The sequence below is a fragment of the Sapajus apella genome, unplaced genomic scaffold (genome assembly GCF_009761245.1).
Source record: "Sapajus apella isolate SASKATOON/1434 unplaced genomic scaffold, GSC_monkey_1.0 scaffold12, whole genome shotgun sequence".
Lineage (NCBI taxonomy): Eukaryota > Metazoa > Chordata > Mammalia > Primates > Cebidae > Sapajus > Sapajus apella.
The window spans coordinates 31,714,255-31,736,498 of record NW_022436952.1 but is presented as its reverse complement, the minus strand read 5'-3'; the positions used below and the strand labels follow the sequence as shown (position 1 = coordinate 31,736,498).

The 22,244-nt window shown below is 46.8% G+C and overlaps 1 protein-coding gene across 5 annotated transcripts in view; it reads left to right on the top strand.

The window, feature by feature from the left end:
• HNF1B (HNF1 homeobox B) overlaps positions 1-20,668 on the top strand; it is a 62,475-nt gene extending 41,807 nt beyond the window's left edge. For 3 of the 5 annotated variants that reach the window (XM_032280822.1, XM_032280820.1, XM_032280821.1), the window contains exons 6-9: positions 117-249; positions 3,930-4,124; positions 5,907-6,025; positions 17,581-20,668. In XM_032280822.1, coding sequence (XP_032136713.1) covers positions 117-249; positions 3,930-4,124; positions 5,907-6,025; positions 17,581-17,601 — 468 coding nt within the window. In that variant the 3' untranslated portion in view covers positions 17,602-20,668. The remainder of the gene's footprint in view (positions 1-116; positions 250-3,929; positions 4,125-5,906; positions 6,026-17,580) is intronic. The other 2 variants (XM_032280823.1, XM_032280824.1) reach the window with 2 other exon arrangements.
• Positions 20,669-22,244: the final 1,576 nt, after the last annotated feature.

Sequence of the window (22,244 nt, the reverse complement as noted above, 5' to 3'; positions counted from 1 at the left end):
GGAATGAATTTAAGAACTAGCCAGGCCAAGGAATCGCTAAGTCACATCATGTTGGAAACTGCTCTTTGTAGTCCACGTCCATCCATGTTTCTCTTGTTTTTTTTTCTCTCCCTCAGATCTCAGTCTCTGGAGGAGGTTTGCCCCCGGTCAGCACCTTGACGAATATCCACAGCCTCTCCCACCATAATCCCCAGCAATCTCAAAACCTCATCATGACACCCCTCTCTGGAGTCATGGCAATTGCACAAAGTAAGTTCTGTTCTTGGTCAGAAAACTTGGGGGCAGGGAGAAGAAGAATGGGAAGCAAATTAATATGGTAAAAATAACTATAGGTCTTCAAACTCACCCGCAACTTGTAGATTTGGTTTAACTTCTTTAGTTTCTCATCTGTCTCCTTAAACCTGATATTTGGATTGGTTAGCCTAAAATAAGAGAGAATTATGGAATGGATTTGGATGCTGGTCACCGTTTAGCAGCTGTGCATCCTGGGTCAAATCACTGAACCTTTAGGAGATTCACTGTCCTCATCTATAAAATAGGTTGTTGAAGTGATCAAATGACAGTGAACATGAACATGCTTGTAAATCTCTAAAGCATGAATATATATAATAGTGTATACTTTGTCTTGAGTTCATTCCTAAGTAGGTGGTAGGTTTTTCAGGAGTTTCTTTATGTTTGGTGATGATGAAGTAAGAATGACCGGCTTCCTTCTAAACAGGGAATTTTGTGTGGTATATGAAACCTCCTTGGCCAGCAGAGAAAATACGCCAAGGGAGGACCCGGAAACTGTCATTGTATCTGAGAGCTTTGAAAACTTTAAGGAGAAATAGGTTGCTTTGGCACATGCCTGAAGAGAGGGCGATAGATCAGGTCCCTCCAACTCTAGGAGGCTCATATTCAACAGCAAGCCTGTGGCCTCCCATAGATGGGCCATCTCGAGGCATGAGAAGGCTGAAGTGAACTGTGGGTGTGGATGTCTCTGAGAGTTTTCATGTTGATGAGTATTCAGCATATTTTCAGCTTCACCATGACGGCTCAGGCCAAGTCATTGTTTCTCAAAATCATCCTTGTGACCCTTGGACATATTGCTGGGACGTCTTGGGAGAGATCTAAGGGTAGCACATTGGTCAGCTTTCTTTCAACCTTGTGTTACCTCATTGTCCTCTTGACCTTGCTCGTGGTGTCTAGGGCCCATGTTGGCCACCTCTTTGTTTTGTTTCTGCCCTTTCTTTCTTTCCTCTTCTCTCCCTAAATCAGCTCTAGATAGTGTCGGAACCTGGATTCTCACGAAGAGAATGACTTATGCATCCTTTGAGGTCAGAACATGATGGAGGCAAACAAATTTATTGTATGAGTATATGTGGCTCTCATTCTATCCTTAGCTTCTTGGAAATTGTCACACAGTGCAGAAGGAAAATGGGAATGGAGAAACATTTAGAGGACTCACAATATAAATGATCATTTTAAATATACTGCCTTTTGACTGGGCCCTCTGGTATATGGAATATGGTAATTATACTAATAACAGAGTTTGGATTGAGAATGAGATAAGATACCTAAAACCAGCTTGCTTGCAATTTAGAAGATTTGATTAAAAGCCCCATGGGGAAGATATTCTACTTCCTTATTTCTACAACCAAAATAATAAACCGTCCCACTTACCTTCTTTCTTCCCATGCTAAGCTTTCACTGCCATATAGTTTATATATATATATATATTCCCCCTCAGGCACTATCTGAATTAAAATTTTGCCTGGGCCTAGTCTATATCTTTCCATTTTGTTCCTCCTAATTTCCTCTACTCATATTTCTCTTTCATCTCACAACGATCCTTAATCTCCTAATCTCCTGTTCAGACATGGCACACCAGAGTGCACACTGACTTTAGAAGGATGGCTGTGTGTGTACATGTCTGTGTACACTTGGGGTAAACAGAGCATGAGGAATGGTGACAATGACCAGAAAACTGCTGAGACACAGAGGTCCTACACTACAGAGCGTCAAGATGAGGAACTGGTTGCAGGCATCCTCATTTAACTAACTGACGTGTTGAGTACCACAGGCCCTGCCTCAGAATTGCAGAAGCCCGTGGAGAAGATGGTAACGGATTATTTGGCAGGGCCAAATCCTTATTCTCTACTCCTTCTCATCTCTTTATCCTATTCTCTTCCTCATCTCTTCCTCGGACTGCACAGCATACTTCCCAAGCAAGAACCAGTGCCCAGAAACAGAAACAGATGAAAAGGTCAAGACTTACCCACTGAGGGAGCTGGAATGACATCAGTGGCTCTCAGTCTGTCAGGATCAAAAACTGCATTGAAAATAAGATTCCTGGGCCCCACCTCTGAAGGTTCTGACTCATTAGGTCTTGGGTGGGGCTCAGGAATGTTTATTTGTTAAAGAGTTCCCCCAGATGACTTCTGAAGCACATGCAGGTTTCAGAACTATGTCTTCAAATGTCATCTACTCTACACAGGATAATTTGCTTTTCTGGGCAGTGATTTCCCAAAAAGAGCAGCAGCAGTGCCCTCAGAGATTTCTCAGAAAGAGCAAACCCATGGGGCTTCCTGGGAGATTGAGACCGTAAGCAGGAGGTAGGAAAGGGAAACAAGGTAATCAAGGTATCTGGTGAGATGCTGGCTTGAGGAGACGCTGAGCCCCCTGGGGAACTGGAGACAGTGCTGTTCTGAGGGTGATCAGAGGATCGCACTCCCCAGCCCCCACCCAGGAGAGCCAGGAGTGGGATTATCGCCCTGTCCTTTCTGCTCGGAGGTCTCGCCTTTTAGGTTTCTGATAACAGTATCAGCTAAAGCTCCGAGTAGGCAATTGTTGGGGACTCTGTGTTATCTCCATTGAAGACTTCCCACAAACCTGCTTACGAAACCCTCTCCATTTCAGGAAACCCTCTCTAGGTGTCTCTTCCGCATCCACCTAAAACAGACCTTTTCCTGGATTCCTTCTTCATCCTATTCTTCCCCCCACAGGAACATAGACAGACCCAGGAAGTAGGTCCGTGTCTTCTCTCCTGATCGTCCTGTCACCACTCCAACCCTACTTTAGCTGTTTTCCTCAGTGTCACTCTCAGATAGAGAGAGAGAGCGTGGGTACCAGGGAATCCATTCCTCACAGTGCTGGCCCAGGTTCTAAAGAGGCCTGAGGATATAGGCGCAGTTCCAAGTCACAGGGGCCCTGACATCCCCAGAACAGAAAGATGGCAAGACCCACTGTACCTGCCAAGAGTCAGCCTTGAACTTACTACTTCTTCTTTCTAAAACCTGGTCCTTTTAATGCCACAAGCCCTATGCTGCCAGATAAGAGATGCCCACTTCATAGACTGGCTGAATCCAGTGTTTTCTCCACTCTCTGTTACAGTCAAGAGAGTTGGCACTTGACCTCTCTCAGGGTCTTTGTACAGTCTACTAAATAAGGGTCTCCAAACTTCATACTTCTGGGACTATGGAAGTTATTTTTAATCAAAATTTGGGTTCCTGCACACTCCTGCCCTCTACTGGACAGATAGATCTGGCAATAACCTGTGCCTCAGTGTGGACACCTTTAACTCTGCCCTGCGGGCACCAGGGCAAGCCTCACAGCCTGGCATGGATGGAGTGGGCAAGTAGAGCCAGCTTTTCCAAAGCCCTGGTAACCTCAAGAGAGCTAAGTTTGGGAGGTCACAGGATGACTGTGGGAGACTCTCAGGCTTTAATTAGATCTGTTTAATACCCATCTCCAACCCACAACTCACTGTGGAACTTGAGCAAGTAAATTAATCTCTCCAAGTCTCAGTTTCTTAAACTCACCTCGCGTGCAATCTATGTAACAGGCTCAGCCCCGTGACTGGTACATTGAGCAGGGGCTCAAATGATGACATCCATGTACCTCTCCTCATCCCAGACACTGTCTCTGATCTTTTCCTCTTGCTCCCACAGGCCTCAACACCTCCCAAGCACAGAGTGTCCCTGTCATCAACAGTGTGGCCGGCAGCCTGGCAGCCCTGCAGCCCGTCCAGTTCTCCCAGCAGCTGCACAGTCCTCACCAGCAGCCCCTCATGCAGCAGAGCCCAGGCAGCCACATGGCCCAGCAGCCCTTCATGGCTGCTGTGACTCAGCTGCAGAACTCACACAGTAAGGACACGGGCATGTAAAGGGAGGGAGCACTAAGGACCCTCAATGGCCAACCACTTTTCCTCTCTGGGTCTGAACTTTCTTGGAAGTTTATTGGTTTGGTCACTTTGCCCCGCCTATGATCCACCAACCAAGACTATTTCTCAAGTATAACTCTTGTGTGTTGCTGTACTTTTTCTAGTCCCCTTCTCTACCCCTGAGATCGCTAGGGAAAGGTTTGGGGAAGAAACCTACAGGTGAAGGGGAGTTGAAGACAGACAGCCTGTAGAACACTCAGCCCAATTTCCCATTCCAACACCTCTGGAAAAGACAGCGCCCTTAAACCACCAGCACCTTTTCCCAGTGAACCTCAACTTAGCCTTTGCAATCCAAACTTCCAAGCAGCCATTATCAAATGATCAGAGTTGGCATCTAATTTGCATCCTGTTTGCCTTCCCTAAAATAGAAGAATCTTCTAGAGTCCCATGTCTTCCAATTTATACACCCCAAACACCTCTAATCAAGAACCATGAACACAAGTGAAAAATACCAGGGGCATGCCATCCTGGGCATTAGAGTTTCTTCCTCCCCACTACCCCTGCACGCCTGCACACAGACTGTTTCTCATATCCAATTTCTATACCTACCCCAAGCCTCCTCTCAACCACTTATTTCCCATCCAATCCCAGCCTCGGTTTCTATGCCTTTCATCCTGTGTCCCAGGCTTCCATTCCTCTGGCCAGGTCTGGCTGCAGACCCTGACACAGGAGTTTGGGGAGAAATCATGGCTTCACTGCTTCAGAAACCCCAAGGAAGTGTTCAGTATAAAGCACTAGTCTCAGATCAGACAGACTTGGATTTAAATCCTGCCTGTGATACTTACCAGTCATGTAGCCTAATGCAAGTTACTTAGCCACTCTGAGCCCAATCTCTTCATCCATAAAATGGAAATAGTATGCATTTAGGGTCATTATGAAGATGAAATAAACATAGGGCTGAACTGCCTTTGGTAAGCATAAAGAATTATAAAGATTATTTATAAAGGGACTCCCAGAAGGCAAGTATGGTGAAAGAGATTTGTGTTTCTTCCCTAGCTGCATCGGCTAAGCTGTGGGTTTGAAAAAGAACAGCCAAGTCCAGCCATCTATCTTCAGGGCTCAATCCCCACCCGGGCCTGTGGAGCTGGTTTCTGAGCACCATCTCACATTCCAATCACATTTTAGTGGCTTCTAAAAATCTGCCACAGCCTGTAGCAGAGTCTGAGACCACATGTGCCCCACTTCCCATCCTCCCAGAGCCTGGCAATGTGCTCCCCACTTGCGCCTATCCCTTCGCTTGGCCAGACTTCCTCAGTGGTCAGGCCTGGGTGGGACAGTCAGAGAGTGGTCACCAAGGACCTGTAGGCTGCTGAGGCCCAGCAGGCCTGGCCCCCCATGAAGAGAGAGCCCATGGTGCCCTGGACCAGGAAATAACCTGCCTCCCTGCATGAGAAGGGCAAGCTGAGGCAACAGCCAGTGACCTTTACCCCTTTTCTGTACTAGAGGCCTCTCTGGTAGGCCCCATGTTCTGAAAACAGGCTGGTCTCTCCCTCACGGCCAAGTGTCCACATGCTTTCAAGAGTTGATCATGTGACTTAAAATTTACATGAATCTTATAGATAACTAATATGAAAAAATCCTCACTTAAATGCACCAACCCTTTTATCTGCCTGGGGAAATGGGAGCTATGGTGTGGGATGGGGGCTCTGGAGCTGTGTATGTGCCTGGGTATGCAACCTTGATTCTGTCTTCACTCTCTCTCCAGTGTACGCACACAAGCAGGAACCCCCCCAGTATTCCCACACCTCCCGGTTTCCATCTGCAATGGTGGTCACAGATACCAGCAGCATCAGCACACTCACCAACATGTCTTCAAGTAAACAGGTAATGCCAGGAGGATTTGCGGGGGTTGGGGTGTGGGGAGGATATGACTAAGGCTATTGATGTGCGGAGGGCGTGGCAAGCACGCACTTGGCCAGAAGAAGCTTGGTCCTTCTGAGGCTCCCTGTTACTTGCAAAGGGAATTCTTAAGGTCCAGGGCAAAAAAAAAAAAAAAAAAAAAAAAAGCCACAGTTTGAAAGGGCTTATTATTGCTCCCCCAGATTCCCCACTAAAAGCACTAAACCAGGACAAAAGTTTGATAGGTCACTGGAGACTGGATGACACAGAGCGCTTAGGCATTGAAATTGAGTGCTCCCCAATAGAATGATCAATGATCCCTGGAAAAGGTATTTCCAAGGAGGGCTCAGGAGGATAGATCCCCTGCTGAGGTCCATGCTTTGCAAGAGGGATCCCTGAGGATCCACAAAGTAGTCAGTGGAGAAAGTGAGTAGGAAGTCAGAGGTCCTGAGGCTGATTCACCTGGACCCAGGCTGGACCCGGAATGCCATAAGCTCTGAGAATGACCCACTTATGCCAACCCATGGGGACTCCCCAGTAGACAGCCTGGCTTTTCCAGGGGTATGCATCCACTTGGGGTTTTATCAAGAAATTTATAATCAACTTCCTGGTGCACTGGAAGTGGGGAATCCAGAGGCTTAGTCACTGTTTCAGTTGATGACTAAGTCCCACCTCCGAAAAGAGGTGATGGAATAGTAAAGACAGGTAGCTGATGGCGAGGCTCACTGCTGGACCGCAAGAAGACCCTGAGAGTTAGAAAACAGGACTAGATGTCTGAACACAGGTGAAGTTTCCAGAGTAACACAATGAGATCTTTTAGTAGCTGGGGTCTGTGCAGTGTGAGAACTGTTTGGCCTCTATTGATTACTAGATAAGTAGGTGACAACCTTGAACTTCATGTCAAAGGCTCTCAGCAGAATTTGGTCTTGTTGATGATCTTTTTTTCATCAGAGCCCTGCAAATCACACTTTATCCACTGCCATGGGCTTCCCAGCAGGTTCCTTCATGGGATCAGGGTTCTCTGTTCTTTCCTTTGCCCCAAAGTCCTCCCAGCCCTAGAGCATAGTGGAGCAGGTGGGTTCTATTCCTCGTTCTGCCATTTGGTTGGTGACGTTGACCTCCCTGAGCCTTTATTTCTTCATCTTTAAAGTGAGAGTTGTAATATCTGCTTGTTCTAAGGATTCAGCAACGTGGTGTAGATTAAATACCTGGTGTCTTGGGCACTGAAACATACACAGGGCCAGGGCAGCTGGGCTCTGGAGCTGGGGGTAGAGGGAGAGGTGTGTGGGACCTGCTTTGCTACTCTTCTCTCACCCAATAGAAGATGAAAGGACAACCCCTCGCTACCCTGCCCTTCGACTCCCGTGCAAGTTCCCACTCTTTGTAGTGAGCAGGGAAAACATTTATCTGTGCTCACAAATCTCAATCAGGGGGGCAGCCAGGCGCAGCAGCCCTCCTTGGGAATACCTTCCCCTTTGAAAGGTTTATCAATCCATCTGCCGCTTGGTCAGCCCCAGACAAGACCATGATTAATTATTCCTGTCTTTCCCAAGTTGACTTTGATGCTTGCTTGTTGAAACAAGTCCTCTGAATTCAGGAAATGATCTCTTAATCAAAATACTTTAAGATGCTCCTTGAGACGCTGCACCAGCCCCCCACTGGCTTTTTCTCTCCATTGGACAGAGTGGCCAGCAGACCTTGAAGCTGCATGTGTGGCCTCCCAGAATGCTGTGGCGTTGTCTCCATGTCCCCAGATATTTCAGGAGTCTGGCAATAGACTCATTTCTGTAATGATGAGGATGATAATTACACTCAGTAAGGATGAAAAATACTCATGTGGCACATTACAGCTTATACTTCTCATGAACATTGTCTCATCATTTCCTTTTTACTGCAACCTCCTAAGTACAAGGAAATAAACTAAAGCCCAGAGATGAAAAGCGACCTGCCCACGGTCACACAGATGATAAACTCTAGAGCTGGACCTTCAGGCTTTGGTCTTTGATTCCAAATACTTGCCTTCCACTACTCATCTTTAAAATTCAATGACAACTGCTGCCACTCTTATTGTCTCTGTGGCCGGGAACAAGAGTAAGAAAGTAAGCTCACTTGCTGTATTCCAGTCAGGAAACATTCTTTCAACAAGTTGAAAGAGAGGAAGAAATGGGAAAGGCAGAGTGAAGTTAAATGAGGGTAAATGTGCTGCCTCCTGACCGCAGAAGATACCCAAGGCAAAGACAGTTTGTAAAAACTCTGTTCCCAAGGCAAAGGGTCAGAAGTGATTTCTGAAAGAGACCTGATGGCATTTCTGTTCTTTTTTTTTTAAGGTCTTCTATTCCAAAAGGGATTTCAAATCCATTGCTGGTGTGTTCAAATGTGTGGCTTATAGCGATGTCTGTTTGTGTTGCTATAAAGACATATCTGAGGCTGGGTAAAAGAGGTTAAAAGGCTCACAGTTCTGCAGTCTGTACAGGAAGCATGATGCCAGCATCTGCTTCTGCTGAAGGCCTCAGAAGGCTTACAATCATGGTGGAAGGTGCAGGCAGGGCAGGCGTATCACATGGAATGGGAGCAGGAGAGAAGAGGGGGAGGCCCTGGGCTCTTTTTATTTATTTATTTATTTATTTATTTATTTATTTATTTATTTATTTTGAGACAGGGTCCCGTTCTGTCACCCAGGGTGGAGTGCAGTGGCACAATCACAGCTCCCTGCAGCTTCAACCTCCTGGGCTCCATCAATTCTCCCACCTCAGCCTCCAGAGTAGCCGGGACTACAGTCACATACCACGATGTCCATCTAATTTTTGCATTTTTTTTTACCACGTTGCCCAGGCTAGTCTCAAACCCTGTGCTCAAGTGAACTGCCCACCTTGGCCTCCCAAAATGCTGGGACTACAGGTGTGAGCCACCATGCCTAGCCCTAGACTCTTTTAAACAGCCAGCTCTCACGTGAACTAACTCAAGCATGAACTTACTCGTCACCAGGGGGATGAGGCTAAGCCATTTATGATGCTATGTCCACAAAGCCCCACTTCCAACATTGGGAATCACATTTCAACATGACATTTGGAGGGGACACATATCCAAACCATATCATTCTACCCCTGACCTCCCAAAGCTCATGTCCTTCTCACATTGCAAAATACAATCATCCCTTCCCAATAGTCCCTGAAAGTCTTAACTCATTCCAACATTAACTCAAAGTCCAAAGTCTCATCCGAGACTCAAGAGCAAGTTCTTCCACTTATGAGCTTATATGTACACTTACTTCCAAAATACAGTAGTGGGACAGGCGTTGGGTAGACATTCCCATCCCAAAAGAAATAAATTGGCCAAAAGAAAGAGATAACACCCCATGCAAGTCTGGAACCTAGCAGGGTAGGCATTAAACCTTAAAGCTTCAAAATAATCCTTGATTCCATGTCCCACATCCTGGGCACATTGGCATGCCAGGTGGGCTCCCACGGTCTTGGACAGCTCTGCCCCTGTGGCTTTTCCATGCTGAGGTTTCAAGCTGCTAGTGGTTTTACCATTCTGAGGTCTAGAGGGTGGCAAGCCCATTCCCACAGCTCCATTAGGCAGTATCCTGGTGGGGACTCTGTGTGGGGGCTCCAGTCCCATGTTTCCACTCTGCACTGCCCTAGTGGAGGTTCTCTGTGGGGGCTCTGCCCCTTCAAGAGGCTTCTGCCTGGGCACCCAGGCTTTCTGATACATCCTCTGAAATCTAGGTGGAAGCTGCCAAGCCTTCTTCACTCTGGCGTTCTGTGCAAGGCTTATAGACTGCACCCTCTAGAGTGGTGGACTAAGCTGTACCTGGGGCCCTTTGAGCCAGGGCTGAAGCTAGAGCAGCGGGAATGCAGGGAGCAGTGTCCCAAGGCTGTGCAGGGCAGCAGGGCCTTTGGTCTGGCCTCCAAAACCATATTTTCTTCCTAGACCTCTGGGTCTGAAATGGGAGGAACTGCCTAGAAGATTTCTGAAATGCTTCCATGCCCTTTTTCCATTGTCTTGCCTAGCACATGGCTCTCTTTAGTCAGGCTAATCTCTCTAGCAAGTTGTTGCTCCATAGGCCACTTGAATTCCTTCTCTACCACAGGATTAGGCTGCAAATTTTCCAAAATTTTATGCTCTGCTTCCCTTTTAAACGTAAATTCCAACATTCCAAATGTAAATCATTCCTTTGCTTCCATAGCTGACTGTGGGTTGTTAGAAGCAGCCAGGCCACTTCTTGAATGTTTTACTGCTTAGAAATTTCTTCCACTAGATACCCTAGGCTGTGATTCTTAAGTTCAAACTTACACAGATCCCTAGAATATGGACACAATGCAGCCAAGTTCTTTGCCTGGGCGTAAGGAGGGTGACCTTTGCTCTAGTTCTCAATAAGTTCCTCATTTCCATCTGAGACTTCATCAGCCTGGCCTTCACTCCCCGTATTTCTATCAGGATTTTGGTCAAAATCACTTAACAGGTCTCTAAGAAATTCCAAACTTTCCTTCATCTTCCTGTCTTCTTCTGGTCCTCCAAACTCCTAATCTCTGCCTGTTACCCATTGCCAAAGCTGCTTCCACGTCTTAAAGTATCTTTATAGCAATGCCTCACTCCCAGTACCATTTTTTTATGTTCATCCATTTGCATCACTATAAAGGAATTCCTGGGGCTGGGTAACTTAAAAAGAAAATATGTTTAACTGGCTCATGGCTCTGCAGGTTGTACAGAAAGTGTAGTGCCAGCATCTGCTTCTGGTGAGGTCTCAGGAAGCTTACCGTCAGGGCAGAAGGAAAAGGAGGAGTAGGCATGTCACATGGTGAGAGAAGGAGCAAGAGAGAGAAAAGGGAGATGCTACACTCTTAAACAACCAGATCTTGTGTGAACTAACTCGAGTAAGAGCTCACTTATCACCAAGGGGATGGCGCTGAGCCATTCATAAAGGATCTGCCCCCATGATCCAGTACCTCCACTAGGCCTTACCTCCAACACTGGGGATCATATTTCAACATGAGATTTGGAAGGGACACACATCTAAACCATATCGCTAGGTATCAGGGACATACAAATGAGGAGAGAGAAGGATGCCTTGGTCAAATATGTTAGGGGGACTGCTGGATTACACAAAGTTAAATCCTACTGGGCAGGGCTTCTCCAAACATTTTACTTGCTGATGTGTGCACTGGACCAGACAATTAGCATGCACCCTGCTCGGGTCAACGGGACACATCCTGAGCAGTGCTATTTTAGAGGCATTGTACAGTGGTAGGATATGCCAGCAGACCTGAGCTGATTTCAGCTCCATCACCCCCTGGTGTATAACCTTGGGCAGTTAATTCTCTGCTAGAAGACTCAGTTTCTTCATCTATAAATGGGAAAAATCCCATCCACATCTCATAAAATATTCAATGTGCCTAACAGAGTGCCTCGTACATAGTTAAGTACTCAAAAGTGGTAGCTCCCTCCCTGTTTTCTCTCCTGTCTGTGATCCTTTAGGAGATAGTATTTTCCCCTTCCAGTGACTCTTGCTTTTTTTTTTTTTTTTTTGGAGTCTCACTCTGTCACCCAGGCTACAGTGCAATGGTGTGGTCTTGGCTCACTGCAACCTCCGCCTCCCGAGTTCAAGCAGTTTTCCCCCTTCAGCCTCCTGAGTAGCTGGGATTACAGGCGTGTGCTACCACACCTGGCTAATTCTTGTGTTTTTTAGTAGAGGCGGGGTTTCACTATGTTGGCCAGGCTGGTCTTGAACTCCTGACCTCATGATCCACCTGCCTTGGCCTCCCAGAGTGCTGAGATTACAGGCGTGAGCCACTGCGCACCCAGCCTAGTGACTCCAAATGTCCAAATCAGTGCTTGGTCTCTGTGTAGTCAAAGGAGTCTGGGACAAGAAAATGTTTCAGGATTACTACCATCTCTCAAGTACATCCTACTCCAGATCCCCATTTCCCATTCTCCTGCTGATACACAGACGCTCGCTCACCCACTTCCATGGAAAAAAGCAAATAGTTCAGGGCCTCTCAAAGCACCCATGCCCTTTGGACTTAGCCAAATGCCTGGGCTATCGCAGATGTTCAGTAAATAAGAAAGAATGAATGAACAAATGAGTGAATGAGTGAATGAACGAATGAATGAATGCAGAACTCATATTTTTTGATACCTCCATTTTCCAAGCAGCACCCCAAATGCTTTTCTAGCTTACATTTCCTGGAGAACCCCCTTACCCATTCTGTAAAGTTGTTATTTTTATACCTGATTTACAAAGCAGAAAACAAGTTCAAAGATGGGTATGGATCTGGCCGAGTTCAAACAGATCACAAATTTCAGAGCTGGACTTCCAGACTGGTTTTCTCACTCCTAACCCATTAAACAACATTCACCTTCCAATATCCACTTTTAAGCACCCATAATAACCCAATGTTGTGCAGGTATAAGGCTAAAGCCAGGATTTGTACTTCTATCTGTCTGATTCCAGTACTTCCTGTTGTCAAGGCAGACATGCCCCAAGGGCCTTGGGGATTACGGGTCAGGAACTCCAGGCTGGGACCTCTCGCTGCGAAGAATCCTTCTGCAGCTACTGCCTGTCTGTCCCTTCCACAGCACATACCTCTCCCTCCTCCTGAACTCTTGGGTGCTGGCAAGTTATCTCTGAGTGGGTTTGTGCCTGAGTTTAACAATGCCCCACTAGACTGGAAACAAGACCACAGCAAGCACTGACCTCAGTTAGAACAAGTGTGGGCAGGTTGTGAGCCACCTCCTGTTTCCACATCATTCTCTCCCTGCTGCTTGACTTCCTAGTTTATGGGACGGTCAAGAGAGGGCCCCCAGAGCAGTAACTAGTCAGGGCGCTGAAAAGGGGGAGGTGGGCAGCCTTATCATCTGTCCCCTTCAGCTGTTCCCTCTCTCCCAACTTTATTTATTTATTTATTTTTGAGATGGGGTCTCACTCTGTCGCCCAGGCTGGAGTGCAATGGCGTGATCGCGGCTCACTGCAACCTCTGCCTTCCGGGTCCAAGCAATATTCCTGCCTCAACCTCCCGAGTAGCTGGGATTGCAGGCGTGTATCACCATGCCCAGCTAATTTTTGTATTTTTAGTAGAGTGGGGGTTTCACTATCTTGGCCAGGGTGGACTCGATCTCTTGACCTTGTGATCCGCCCACCTCGGCCTCCCAAAGTGCTGGGATCACGCCACGGCACCCAGCCCTCTCCCGACTTCTTCACTGGGTGGGGAAGCAGAGTGTTCTGATGGTTGGGAGCATCAATCTGGGCTCAAGATTCTACCACTGTCTACCTGTATGACCTCATAGAAATGTCTTAGCCTCTCTGAGCCTCTGTTTGCTCACCTGTAAAACGAAGATAATGATATCTCTTTCATGGGATCACTGAAAGGACTAACTGGGTAAAACACTTCCCTCGGTGCTTGTCTCAAAGAAAACGCCCAGCCCCTGGAAGCTGGGTCACTCTTGACTTCTGCTGGCACCACCGAGTAGCTCTGAGTTTGGGAATAGGGTTTTGAGTGGCAAAGGGCATTTATTTCCCCCTGTTGAGGGGGTTGAAAGAAGTGATCTACATAGAGGTGAAGAGTGCAAACTCTGCTGTTGCGAGACCCTGGCCAACTTACTTATAACCTCTCTAGACCACACTTCCCTCATCTGTAAAACCAGAATTATAATCATGACTTTTAAGTAATGGAGCTACAATGAATATCACATAAGTTCATGATCATAGAAGTGACTTACCTGTCCTCACCGTCTCTACTTCCTCACCCTCGGTTCTCTCTTGAGATCACTGCAGACAGGCTTTTGTCCTCACACCCACCATGTCCAGCTCACTAAGTCACCATGCTGCTGAATCCAGTGGTGACTTTTCAATCTCTGTCTTTGACACAGCTGATCGCTCCCTCCTTTTCTCCATGGGAGTTTAGTATACTGCCATTCCTGGTTCTTCTCCTATGGCGCTGGCCACTTCTCATCTCAGCTGGCAACTCACCTTCCCAGCATTTATGTGTTGGAGGGTCCGGGCCTCACTCTTTGGCCTCTTCTTGCCTATGCTCACTCCTGGGTGATCTCCTCCGGTCCCGTGGCTTTCGGACAAGTGTCACACCGATGGCTTCTATAATTCTGTCTACAGTCCAGTCTTCCCTACTGAGTGCCCATTCCCAAAACCATGCTTCTTCGGCAGGGACATGCATGTCTAAAACATCTAATAAGCCTCTCGAATTCAACATGCCTAAAATAGGAAGTCTTCACTGTGCCCTGATTTCATCCTACCAAAACTGCCTCCTCTGTGGGCTTCCCCATTTCCAACACTGGTACCAGTTGTTCCAGTGAGATAGCCGAGCATACCCTTGGTTCTTCTCTCCACATCACATCCAGTCTATCAGTAAGTTCTACTAGGGGACCCAGAATACACCCCAAATCTGACCTCTTCTCACACCCCCATCAGGACTGTCCTAGTCCCAGCCCAGCCTCCTTTGTCTCTCCCCAGTCTCCTTAGGTGGCCCTTGCCCATCTCCCACTTCCACCCTTGCCCAACTGCGGTCTGTCCGCCAGAGTGATCTCTTACAAAGAGAAATCAAGCATGTCGATCCCCTGTCAAAACTCTCCAGTAGCTTTCCATTACAATCAAACTAAAACAGAGACGGACGTACAGGACCCCATGTAATTATGCCACCTCCAATGTTGCAGTTGTCACCACCTTCCTCCTTCCATTGCCCACGCAGCTTTAGCTGTGCCAGAGCTGAAGCATCCCGCTCCAGCACTCCTGCGTTTGCGGTGTCTGCCTGGAGCTCTTTTTCCATGCGTTGCTACATGCCTGCTTCTTCATTTCTGTCAGCTCAGATATTACCACTGCAGAGACCTCACCTGATTCCCTCATCTAAGTTAATCTCTTTCCTCAAGCTACCCTAACCTCTATGCTTATGTTTCTGTGGAGTACTCATCTCCACCTAAAGTTGTGTGTGCGTGTGTGCGTGTGCGTGTGCGTGTGTGTTCATGTGTGTGCGTTTGCGTGTGCATTTGTTTACTTGTTTATTATTCGAAGCCTTCACTAGGAGGTAAAGTCTATGAAGAAGTGGACGGTGTCTTGTTTACAGCTGCATCTCCAGTGTCTAAAAAAGTACTCAGTACACAGTAGGCACTCAAACATGTGTTAAATGAATTTGTGATAATCACCTACTCCAAAGGGTCGATGTAAGAATTCGAGGCAGTGATGCTTGTGAAGCCCTTAGCATGGCGCCTGGCTCACAGTAGGACCTCGGTAATGTTCGCTCTTACTATTATGTAACAAATCCTCTTAGAATGAGAATGCCTTTCACGTTTGACACAGCTACCACACCTTTCAGAAGGACGGCCCCGCAGTCACTCAGAGATCTTCGGGGCAAGGCCCCCGTGGGGCTGCGTGTGCTGGGCCTCCAGTTCTAAGGGACCACAGTGCACCCCTTATCAGATGTTTGTGTTTAGACTCTGAAGGGGGCAAATAACTCCAGTTCCTTTGACAACATTTTGGGCTCTGCCACCATTTTATTATGTGAGCAAACATTTGATAGCTGAGAAGCCCATCCCTAATGACAGGTCATAGAATCTCACTGGCGTCTCCTTATCTGCCGTTCTTGTTTGCTCTTCTATTGAAACCTGCAAGGTCACAAGCCATTTTCTCTCTCCTCCACCTGAAATCTGAAAATTGGAAAAAGGCTGATAGTGGGAAGTAAAGAGACTGGAGAGTGGGGAGGGCCAGGGGAGGAAGAGGAGGCAAAGGGTATCAGAGGACCCTGACCAATGTCTCAAGAATGTGGAAGGGTCAGAAGCCTGCCTCCTCACATGCACGTGCTGCTCGGCCCCACTCTTTTGTTTTGTTTTGTTTTGAGACAGAGTCTCGTTCTGTTGCCCAGGCTAGAAATGCAATGGCATGATCTTGGTTCACAACAGGGTTCAAGGGATTCTCCTGCCTCAGCCTCCGAAGCAGCTGGGATTATAGGCATGCGTCACCGTGCCCAGCTAATTTTTGTATTTTTAGTAGAGATGGGGTTTCACTGCATTGGCCAGGCTGGTCCCAAACTCCTGACCTCGTGATCTGCCAGCTCCGGCCTCCCAAAGTGCTGGGATTACAGCTGTGAGTCACCGCGCCCAGCCTGCAGCCCCACTTTTAAGAGCACTGAGGAGCCGCATGGGCTGAAGAACGCCATGTTCATAACAATTGTGCCAAGGACCACTCTCAGGACTCCACAGGTGTCAACTCATCCAATCCCACAGCAACTCCCATTCTATAGGGGAAGAAACTGAGGCACAGAGACAGTAACTTGTCCAAGAGAACAAAGCTTAGTAGAAGGCTCCTCACCTCCTAGCGTCATAGAAAGAGCACACTCGGAGTGGCCACCTACACAGCTGGTTTGAAGCTGTGGCTCCACACTCTCCTAGTTGTTAAACCTTGAGCAATTCACTGACTTACTTTGAGCCTTGTTTCCCTAATCTGTCAAATAGACATAATGGTATCCTCATAGGGTTATGGTGGGAGCACTGATCAATGAGGTAACAGTGGCCTTTAGTAGTATTGGTAGGTGCTGGGGTGTGTGTGTTTAGGGGGGATCTTGAGAGAATAAACCACTAAGTCAAAGGCAAAACCTTAGATACCAACAAAAGCAAAAGGAAAGAGGAGACAGAGGGAGGCAAAAAGAGACTCTCCGGAAGTTAAAAGGAGAGCAATGACGCTCCATGACGATTCAAACGAATAAGGCCCAGGCCCTGAGGGCGACGCTGCCCTGAGTCGGGTGAGGTGGCTCCTCCTAAGGTCTTCTCCAGCCATTCTGGGGTCTCCTGCCCTGGCTCATCCTCAAGGATGGCCTCAGAGGTCCTCAGCCTTTGGATCCTTTCCCTGGTCCTGTGAGTTTCTTAGCCCAAAGTAAGAAACCCGTAGAAAGCACTTTGCCATTTGCAAAACTCTTTCCCTGATGAGTGGTGTGAGTGGTCATTTTCTCGTGTGCTTTCTGGCCTTGCCGCCCTAGTGAGCAGCATTGGCACACCCTGGGAACTTATTAGAAATGTGGACTCTTAGGCCCACCCCAGGCCTATAAATCAGAATTGAACCAGAATCCACATTTTAACAGGCTCTCTGGTACTTGTGAGTCCATTAAAGTTTGAGAAGCGTTAGTACAGGAGACCTCTGCTCTTAGAGGTCTTAGGAAGAGACCCTTGCTTCCACGACAGGCAAGAGCTTATCATCCAGCTGCCTTTTCAAGCACACTGAGCACTCCATAAATTCCACTGTCACAGAAAGAGGAGCCCAACTTCAGGATTCAGGTCAGCAAGTTAGGACAATTTCAAGGTCCCCAACGATTCGCTTCTGTCTTCTGAAGTGGCCAGGAAAGCCAGCTCCCAGGTTTTCCTGCAGGAAGTGTGATTCAGGATGAAAACTGCAGAACTGAGCATACTTGAGGCCTCCAGCCCTCCACCTGCTGCTCTTTGCTGGTTGAGTTGGGCATCAGCTCACTTGGAGAAGCCAAACTAATGGCCTATGTCCCTGCCAAATGACACAGCTGAGCATTCTCCCTCCTCTCTCTCTGCAGTGTCCTCTGCAAGCCTGGTGATGCCCACACATCACTCACTCTGTGCACAGCAACAAGGACCCTGTTTTCCCCACCATCACCCTCTGGGCAGCTGCCATGGAAAAGCCCAGTGACCTGACAAGCACCTGCGAGAGGTCCCTGCTTACCTGACGGGCATCCTGCTGACACCTCAGACAATCCACTCTCAGGAGGCGCAGCCCGGAGCCCAGCTTCCCTTCTATGCAGTATTGCCACGATGCCTCTCCTACGATGTCAAGGACTCCTGTCTGTCCTGGAGGTGGGAGACAAGGAACCGCCGAAGAGGAAGCAAGAAAGCCGTTGTTTCTACGTTGTGATCCTTCATCGAACAAACTGATGCAAAAACTTGAATCTGTTACTGAAACAAGGAGAGGAGGACGCGTGCTATTGAACTGAGCCAAACACACTGTAAATATCCGCAGACTCCCTCCCCCACCCCATCCCAAATGATCTTGAGATTTCTTTTAAAGAAGTAAATTTGTCCAATGGCTGTAAACTATAAACTACTGTAATTAAGTGCAATTTCCCCTCCGTGTCCTCTCCTCTCTGCCCTGTATATAATACTAAAGTGTCTATTAGTTTTCTTTGTAAAGGTCAGAGTCAAAATTTCAGAAGTGATCTGTCCCCTCTCTTCCCTCATGGAGAAACACCCTGAGTGGGAAGTGAAGCCCCTTGTCCCCTCCCTCAGGCCTGGACACAGGGATGAAATACCGTGGACTGACTACCAGCTAACTTCAGTCTCCTAGCAGTAAGACACACCTCTGGATCCCTGGAGGGGCTCAACGTAGTGTGTCAGAGTAACATGCTAATTTTCTGTGGGGTGGGAGTTCAGCCGTGCACTCCCTAAGAAACCCCAGGGCAGGGAAACTGACTATTTCATAGTAAAAGAAAAAGTTGCAGTCTCAGAAAGCCTTCCATTAAAATGATTTATTTTATCATTGCCCAGAGTCTCATATTTCTGTCTTTGATAATTTTCCTGCCATGGTTCCACCAGGAACCCGTGGTCCCTGGTCTCTTTGGAATTTTCTGTGTACTCCACTGGGATCACTAAGTGTGTCATCTAGGGGTGTAGAGAGGCAGGTGGCCTCTTGCTGTCATGTTCCCAGTGTCTTTGTGTAGGCTTTACTGCTAATTCAGGTAAAGGAGAGTTGATTCCCCCAGTAAAACTCCCCAAGTCACTCAGAAGGAATCTGGCCAGAGCAGAAGCCAGCACCCTTTTCTTCCCTGCAGCTCACAGGGGTAAAATCGTAGAGTCAGTTCTTGGTGGGTGACCTGTGTGATAGAAACAGACAAAAAGTAGGAAGAATGACAACCCAGTGGGTAAATTTTTTAGCCTCATTTAAAGCATTAACTCCAGACTTTCTTCCTGCCCTCCTTTTCCTTCCCTAGGGCTTTCAGTCACTAAGAGAATGGGCTCTTGTGGATGTCACCTCTTGCCCAAGATTCTGTCTCTGGTAGGGATCCTAAGGAATACAAATAGTCCAAACAGTAAAAAGCCAAAGGCCCAGAGACTCCACCAGGAGGGACTTTGCCACAAATAATTCAGTGCTGACTCCAGGAGAAAGGAAGATGGACCTGTCTTCTTTGCTCTTTCCTCTTTTGCCAAACACTGTAAGGCCTAATGGCCTGTGGTTTTTCACTTTTAGGCACAGCATGTCCCAATGAAAGTGAAAGCAAAGATTGTGCTAACCAGACTGTGAGTGATGGATTTTTTCAAAATTCCGTTGTAGCAGGAGATTCAATCCTCAGTGAGCTGGGCGAATTTACTGAGTACCTACTATGTTCCCAGAGCAGGATTGGATGGATTTGGAAGTACTGACTTTAACTGGTTTCTGGCTCCCCCTAACAATGTAATTTGGACTGAAACAGTCAAGAGAGAAGTTCATGACTGGGTTGAGGAGGCTGAGGACAAGAGCAAGCACTGCATGTGGAAAGAGGCCAGGATCCCCTTTCATGAGTTGAGCTGTCCTGTTGGATGGTTCCTGTGAGCTCTAGGAAGAGGAAAGGAACATAAGCCTCAAGCTCCAGCCCCAGCTGAAGTCCTATATCTGGATTTGTGTTGTTTCTGGAACAGCAAGCATCTGCTTTTGGTAGATTTTAAATCTTGCATTGTTGTAACAACCCTGAAAGGCCAGAAGGTCATATTTACCTAACAAGTCATCTGGGCAGAGGTGTAGATGGAAGGCAGGGAGGATGGGTGGGGTTGGGGCCAATCTCTAGAGACTTTTTCTAGCCAAATCCTATTTGAACCAAGATAGATATGCAGACAATTGACCCTGGCAACTGAGAGCCCCGAGGATGGTTAGCTCCACCTTTCCAAATCAAACAAGGACCTCGCTCCACTGGCTATACAAGGGCCAAGGGGAATCACATATTCTGAAGAGTCATTGGCAAGCTTCAACCCCCATATCTTCCTCCCAGCACCTGATGGAACAACAATCTCCAGGGTATCTCTTCATACCCTGAGACCAGGCTCATAGACAGATGGTTCCATTTTTATCACAGCCGGCTGTCACTTTCTAGGGTTAGCCTGGGGAAAGGCAAATTTCAGTTTAGCATCCATGGATAGGAAATAAAATCAGCACTGAACACCTGCCTGAACCTGTATTAAACTTTTCCATGCTGAACAGTTATGGGATAGTCCCCCAACAGCAGCGATAATGCAGTGTTAGCTGCTGAATGCAGGTAGATAAGAAAGAATACAATGCAGACAGTCAGGAACCTGAGCTCTTGACCCACAGTTGGGGGCAAGTCTTTGAATTATCTTTGAAGCCAGAATTCCTTGATTAGAATCTCCAACTCCACCATTTACCTCTCTGGTCCTCAGTGTCCTGCTATGTGAAACTGGGATGATAATGGTAGTACCTACTTTATGAGGTTGTTTGAGAAGTAACAGGGTTAATATATGTTAAACACTTAGAACTGGATATACAATGGGTATTGTGTGTTAGTATCATCTCATCCCAGAGTGCCTTCTCCTGTAGTCTTGTGTCGTCGTCTTCGTCTTCGGGGCTTGGTTGATATTTCCAAATAATTTCATCACCAACTTGATGTTTGGTTAAAAAAAAAAGTACCAATAATTAGTCAAATGTTGTTGCTCGTTTTTATGGTATATGGCAAATCTAAGTGGTAAACCAAGGCTGAGTCAGAATGGGGAGACCTGAGGAGAAAGGAAAGGCTTAACTGGGGAGAGTCTTTGTCCTCCTTAAGAAAAGAAGGAGCTAAAATGTGATGATCTTACATGAATGGGAGGCCCATAGAGAGCACCAGGAAGACGGAACTAAAACTGGCTTTGTGTTCTAAAAAGTGGGTTGGGGATCATGGAGGAGGATCAGTGAGCATGGAAGAGTGAGGGTCAGGAAGAGGTGGAAGCTAACTTCTACCCAAGAAAAACCAGGGTCAATGTGCCCCCTTTGACTTAGGAATTCATTCAAACAAGCCATCCAAAGCACTCTGGAAAATGAGATATGACATATCCATGTCTTAACACTTCAAACACATCACAATAACATCACACAGGCTGAATGTTTATGAGAAATTGCAACCAGCTGAACCAAGCGCCTATTAGGTCCCTCCTCCCCACCCCCTCCCTCTTCCTCTTCTCCTGAGTGCAGAGGTCACTCTGGCTGGACAAATACTGGATTGTCTGCCAAGATTTATAACATGACCATTTTACAAATGAATCTTTAGAGTGTGCAGGACTTTGCACGTGCCTGGATGAATATTTCTTTTTCCTGGGTGCATGCCTATAGAGAAAACACTTTCTAAGGGAGAGACCACAAAGCAAATACGAGGTGGACAACATCAAAAGCAGGAGACACCAAAGCAGGCTTCACACGATCTGCATATGTACATTTATGCCAACAGATCACACAACACAAAAGCAACATGTTTCTTCCCCCACCTTTTATTTTTCACCAGATACACACTGTTATATTCCCCAAAGAAAGGTTTCTTTCCTGTGCCATATTGTCTGACATCATTAATAAACTGATATATTAAATTTTCCCTAATTAATCATGAAGTTTGAAGGTAATAAATGGATAAAGCTAATTTTTTTAAACGCCAAAAAATTCCAGTATACAGAAAACATGTCTGATTTCCTGAGCTACTATTACAAGATCTTCTGTGTATAACTTTGCTTTTGGAAACATAAAATCCAAAATGATATTTCCCCTTCATTTATTCAAGAAATACTGGCACTTGCTGCATGTTGGGCACTATTGTTCTAGACACTGGAGATATGTCAGTAGACAAAAGATATAAAAATCATTACCTTCATGAAGCTTACATTCTAGTCAGGGAGATAGCAAATAAATGTGTGAATATATGTATGTGTATGTGTGTGTGTCAGATGTTTTTAAAAATCTATGCAAATTATAGCAGGCAAAGGAGATACTAGGGGTGGGCTAGCCATTTATTTTTATTATTTATTTTTAATTTTTTTGAGACAGAGTCTCACTCTGTTGCCCAGGTTGGAGTGCAGTGGTGCAATGTCAGCCCACTGCAACCTCTGCCTCCTGGGTTCAAGCAATTCAAGCAATTCTCCTGCCTCAGCTTCCCAAGTAGCTGAGACTACAGGCACATGCCACCACACCCAGCTAATTTCTGTAGTTTTAGTAGAGACGGGGTTTCGCTATATTGGC